At 41.4% G+C, this 6,106-nt stretch overlaps 1 protein-coding gene across 1 annotated transcript; it reads right to left on the bottom strand.

Moving 5' to 3' along the window:
* Positions 1 to 2,418: 2,418 nt before the first annotated feature.
* Positions 2,419 to 4,728, bottom strand: LOC121646335 (alpha-(1,3)-fucosyltransferase 4-like). The gene has a single exon (XM_041995252.1). The coding sequence runs from the start codon at positions 4,342 to 4,344 to the stop codon at positions 3,184 to 3,186; it is 1,161 nt and encodes a 386-aa protein (XP_041851186.1). The 5' UTR covers positions 4,345 to 4,728; the 3' UTR covers positions 2,419 to 3,183.
* Positions 4,729 to 6,106: the final 1,378 nt, after the last annotated feature.

Here is a 6,106-nt window from a genome sequence, read left to right as displayed (position 1 = left end):
AGAAACATCTGTTGCTGTACAAATGAGATTACTGTGTCTATAGCCAGGGGCCATGTAGGTTATGAAGGGCACTGTTTTTGACGTGGACGACTGGCAGAGAGCTGAGAAGGATCTTTGTAATAAGCTGTATCTGGTAGTTACGGAGTTTAAAACCAAAGGATACTGCCTTAGATTCTGGGTATTCATCAACAGTCACTTTGAACTCATTCAACTGTGTGGTGACTGTTTGTATCACTGAATCACTATCTCATATTGATACATCCAATATTTCACATTGTTGCCAAGCAACTATTCACCTCATGCTCAGTAAACTTGTCAACCTGTAACATGAGGTGATATTTCATCCTGCAGGGGAGCAACAAGAGAAAATAATTACTTTCTCCAGCTCTTTGAATTAACTGTAATCAGTATTTCACTGACCAAGATTTACATTATCTACATCTTTACACTTAAAGATTTATATTTTAGCTCTGAATTACTTTAAGTTTTGTGTGATTAATTCTTCTGAAAGCACCACATTCCACCCTCCCCCTCCTCCTCCTCCTCTTCCTCCATCTGGGTCAAAGACCTTGAAGGCATTGGGAATCACTGGCTCAGGGTCAGCTCCTGACAAAACACGGGTAAAACTGCAACAGCACTCATGTACACAGACCCAGCTGCATAGTGCATTTTGTATGTGTCTTGATTCTTAATGCAAAATTAAAACTATGTTGTACACATCAAATGACAACTGAGTGATGTGTATCCTTTTATGGTGTGATTCCTTTAATCAAAGAATTCCTTTGCAAAATGTGGAAACAACATCCCCCCTAATCTTAAAAAACTTCAAGGTGTGATTGAATAGATGAGCAAGTATCCACTGATTAAGTTTTAAAGCCATCAGTTTTATATAAGAGAAAAAAGTAAAACCCCAGTAATTGATTAATGATAATTAATCTATGAGACACATATAAACATTGGTGTGTACATGTGTATTGTGCACAAACACACACACACACACACACACACACACAAATCATATATTTAAATTTAAGAAAAGTAATATTACATAGACTGTGTATGCGCATTGGCTACTCTACAGGGTTTTGCATAAATACAGTATGTGTACAAAACTCTTTAGGGAATTAAATCAGTCCCTCAGGTGGCTATTATCAATATAATCTCTTTTCTAATCCACGTGTGTGAAAGCCTACAAAAGAAGACCGCACATAGGCAGGTTGCCAGAGGAGGTAGTGGAGCTCTTCACAGCATGAGGAGCACAGTTTATGTCTCCAAACCTTTGAATTTCCCTCTACCAACAACATTGGAGCTTTCTTCTACTTGACATTTTGGATGATTGTAAAACTTTAAAAAACAAACAAACAAAAAACGCAAAAAAATTAAAAAATATGTCCATCTGCTGACAGAAAAAGTTCACTGTGGTTTCCACAGTCAGACCAATTTACATGAGGAGCAGCATCAGTAAGCAGAAACATTTCCAAAGATGGAGAAGTCTGTGAGTTTTGCTCTTAGTAGATAATCTTGTCAGTTGTGAGTAAGTGATAATGATGATCATTCTTTTCTTGTGGCTGTTTTTTTTTCCTAGAATTGCAGTATATAATACTAAATCAAACAATATGTACTTCTCAGGATTGATTATGCTGTTGCTAAGCAGCAAAATATTTTCAAGTGTGTGTGTGCATAAGCTTAGCAGGTGTGCTGCTCAGCTTGTAACTGTTGCCTGGATCTTCTTGTAAATGAGCACTGAAGAAACAACGAGGGGAGTCCTTTGTTGATGCTTACTGTACAGCAGATGTGAGCCCCCATAATAAAGATAATTCTGTTCCCACCTCCTTGGAATCTGCCATTTGGAGGATAAAAAGATAAGCCCATTTTGGGAGTATGAGAGCAGCACATTATTGGAACCATGTTTGAATGTACAAAAAAAAGAAGAAGAAAAAAATCACAATAATGTGACTTTTAAATGAGCTCACAGAAATGGGATTTGGATCAGGGTGACAAGCTGGACTGTTCTGGCCATCTGAGACCATTATTGCTAACAGACATCAGTGGTTTCAGCAGCTGTTGGGGCATTAGCTCATTATGAGTGTGGTGGGTGCAAGAAATGTGTTAGTTGACAGTGTAATGTGTTAATTCTGTGTCAGGGCTCTTATCACAGAGGTGTAAATTTAAATGATCCACATAACATCTTTTTCTTTTCTTTTTTTAAACTAATATCAAATGACTTGTAAGGCACACGTGTTCACCACCTTACTCCCTTTCCCTTGTGTCTTGCTATATCACGATCTGTGCCTCTGAAATACAAAGTACAGTAATTACAACAAACAATGTTAGACAAAGGCTAAAGTGTACACTAGTGCAAGTCGTTTGCTCTACTAAGTCATACAGCATAATAAAATCCAGGTTTGTGGCATAACAGCAGCTTTAAAATAATTTATTTAGACCAGGAACCAGTTCAGAACATGTGCACAAACATCACAAAAATTATACTTCCTTGATATCCCTCATAAGTGCTAAATGTATTCGATACCCTTTCATCTTCAGGTAAAAAGTAACAGAGGATCCAAAGCCTGCATGAGATATATTAATTCAGTAATTTGTCTTTTAGTGCAATGTAATGTCAAACAACTAAAAGAGCATGAGGTGAAATGTGAACCAGGTCTTTGATCAATTGCAAAACATGTTGACCAGTAAGCCCTGTTTCCTAATCATTTAATAATCAGACAAGATGTTTATCTCTGCAACCTGATCCTCTATTAAGTGTAAACATATAAAAAAAAGCATTAAAACACATTAAAAACAAGATTGAAACGGTAAACCTCTCCTGCACAATTGTGATTTTTGGCAACGATTATTAAAAATACTTAACCCTGTAAGACATGCTTCATTTAAAAGTAAGGTAACAATCACATCTTATTTTTAGCTTATAAGTTTAAACAATCACCAAAAAATATCAATAGGAACAGAATCTGTTAGTCAAAAATCATAAAGTCAATTTATCTGTAATTTATCTGTATGAAAATAAATGCATTAAGTTGTCTCACAAAGACAAATAAATTTCATTTGTAAACTTTGAAAGCAGCAGATGGGCAGTTAGTGTCTTTTTCTTTCATAAGGATGTGCTTGGTTCCTCTCACCCCTCAGCTTTGTATTCACTTCTTTAAAAAGTGCTGGAGACCGTTTTCACGAGATAAACCACGGTGTCAGCTCATTCACCACATCTGTCTTTCCTCTGGTTCTCCTCACCACCCTGCAGGCCGTGCAATAGTATTCGTCCCAGAAAAATGGTTGATGTAAGCTGTAGCTCCCCCTCCAGTCCAGGTGCCGCTTCAACTTGGCTGGATCGCGTCTCAGCAGCAGCAGGTATCGGGCCAACTCCTGCACTGTGGGGAAGTCGTCCACATGGATGAATGCCTCGGGGGGCAGGAAGCGCTCATAGTTCTGCCTGGACGGACCCAGAACCACCGGTACTGTACCGGCCATCACGGCGTTCCACAGCTTTTCCGTCACATAGTCGGTGTGCTGCGAGTTCTCCAACGCCAGGTAAAACATGTACCCCCCGATCAGTTGCACCACGTTGCCACTACCTTGTGGCAACGGCCGGCCCGCGCGTCCGAACACATCGATATGGATGTACCGGCGGAGCTGGTAGAAGAAGGCCACGCGCACATGGCTCTCTGACCAGTTGCTAATGACCCAGGCAACAAAGCGGTACCGGAGGCGGTTTGAGTAGGACGGTAGAGAGAGCGGATGCGCAAAATTACTTTGGAGACCACCTGCTTTGCGCGCACGGGGAACCAGATATCCATAAGGCAAGAAAATGTCAGAGTCTGACCGGTAGCTCATTGTGAGATTGAATATCCCCTCGAAGAGCACCAGATTTGGTGTGTGCGAGGGAGACTCGTAGTTCATCCATATCCACTTTTGCGCACGTGGCCGCGGTTCCGGTGGAAGATCAACAGAACCGGTGGCAATCTCCCTGTGGTGAATAATCACAGCATCAGCCTCCAAGTACGCGCTCACGTCGTCGGTGAGCGCGCACCCCCTGATCTGATACAGCTCTAGGCAGTCCGGAAGTTGGCGATACTGACCAAATGGATGTGTCCAAATCAAGAGCGTCACCGGGCTTTCCTCCACAGTGAGAGACGGTTCGGGCGTGTATTGATTGGGCCTGTAGTGCATGCAGACCATCAAGAGTAGCAAAAAGCCGACAGTTGCCGCGCGCGCAAAGGTGCAGATCCGTTTGAGAAAACGCACACATTTCCTCCGCAGGGGTAAACCCGACCGCCGGCTTACTCCGGGAGATGTGACGCCAGCTTGTTTCCATTGAGCACAATCTCCCATCGACGCCCCTCCGTCTTAAGATTCCCCCAAACCTCTGGTGGTAACAACTTGTTTCTTGTCTACAAAGTGCAAACTGCCCTCAAGTCTCTTCAGAGAAATCAGAAGGGAAAAAGGACCCGGAGTCCGAAAGTCAGCTGACAAACCCAAATGACCTGCTTTGTAAATCCTTCAGGTGCAATAATTCAGGTGTAGTAAAGATTAGAAATAACACGGGGATAGAAAAAAACCCGCAAATATTTGACACCAGCAGTAAAATTCAGCTTAACTGTTGTTCCTTGTCCTTTACTTCCCGCTGCCTTGTTTTAGGTAATTATGCGTTTGTCATCGTCATGACAAGGTGAAAAACATTTACTTCAGTGCAGGACACTCAAAACATTTGAACGTGGCAGCGTCGCTCAGGGTTCTAGTTACAGCTGAAAGAGGCTTTTGTGAGACCTGTTGACCATTGGAGGGGCCTTCCGCGTACTTGTAGGTTGGGTAAACACCTTGATCCAAGGCGCGGTGTCCTGCTAATGGATGTAGCAAACTGGTTTTTCTTCATAAGGGAAAAGCCAACTTTTTCATTCAGCTTTAAAGCGGAGTATTGATTAAAGTACATCTGAATATTTAGTAGTACCAATTTTATAGTTATACCTTATAAACTCATTTATTTCTAATAATCAAAGAACGCATCTGATTTTTATGGGCTTTCGGTGGAAAGTTTTGTACTTGTCAATAACCGCATGAGTCGTCCATCAACCCTAAATCCGACTCATATCTTCAACCACTAGGTGTCCCCCTACACAAGTACAAAGTCTGTGCAGTCTTCTCAGTGTAGTGACACTAGGATGTTTCTCAAAACAGTCATGTTTAATTTAGCAAATGAATAAACATCTCAGCTGGAAATTAGCATGCAGCAGGGAGACTTTGAAAAGGTTTGTCTTAAATGTTTTATTTATTAGATATGGCCCAGCGTTGCAACACCCTTGAACCAGAAATGTTAATAAATGACTCACAGTTTTAATATGATGATCTAACCTAAACAAATACAAGGATAAAGCAAAAATAAAACCCAAACACTCTCCTTCAGTTGGTGACAAAACACTCTGCATGTAAGAGGATCATCCCTTCAGGTTGTTGTCATCATATGAACGTGTTCTGATCAAAACTCATAAAAAAATGATGAGGTGGCACGGTTGGAAATCCAGCACTGTGTGTTGTGCCTGAGCTCTGGTGGGCAGGAAAAACACGCCGTAGCTGGGACAACATTATTCCTCCCCATAGACGAAGAGTATGTCATGAAAACTGACTGTGTGTGGAAAAAAATGGCAGACATGGAGGAGTGGGAGGAGATGAAGTAAGAAGCATGTGTGTCTCCACTGGGTCCTCCTCCCTCCTGTTACATCCATTCACTTTTCTTCATCATGCAGCCTTTGTGTGGATGTGCATGTGTGTGTGACTAGTTATCCCCATAAGAGATTTTGCATTCTTTCTGCATTATTTATCCTCCCTTTCATCTGAACAGTTCTATTTTGGGGCGATCATTGAATGTCCTGCCTGCGGTCATCTTGTTGGGAGACGACGCAGCAACCTTATAAGACATGTCAGCATGGTGAGGCTTAACATTATAAACATGCATGGTTGTCCTCAGAACAAGCAAAGGTTCATAAAGACATAAAATGACAAATAAGAATTCATTTCATTTGTCTGCTAGCTGCTTAGTTTCATTCATTTGAATCCTTTCTTTGCAGCATAAAAGCAACTGCTGCTGGAAACCAACCAT

This window comes from Melanotaenia boesemani, chromosome 9, assembly GCF_017639745.1.
Source record: "Melanotaenia boesemani isolate fMelBoe1 chromosome 9, fMelBoe1.pri, whole genome shotgun sequence".
Taxonomy (NCBI): Eukaryota; Metazoa; Chordata; class Actinopteri; order Atheriniformes; family Melanotaeniidae; genus Melanotaenia; species Melanotaenia boesemani.
Note: the sequence above shows the minus strand (reverse complement) of the source record. Positions and strands in the feature narration are given on the sequence as shown.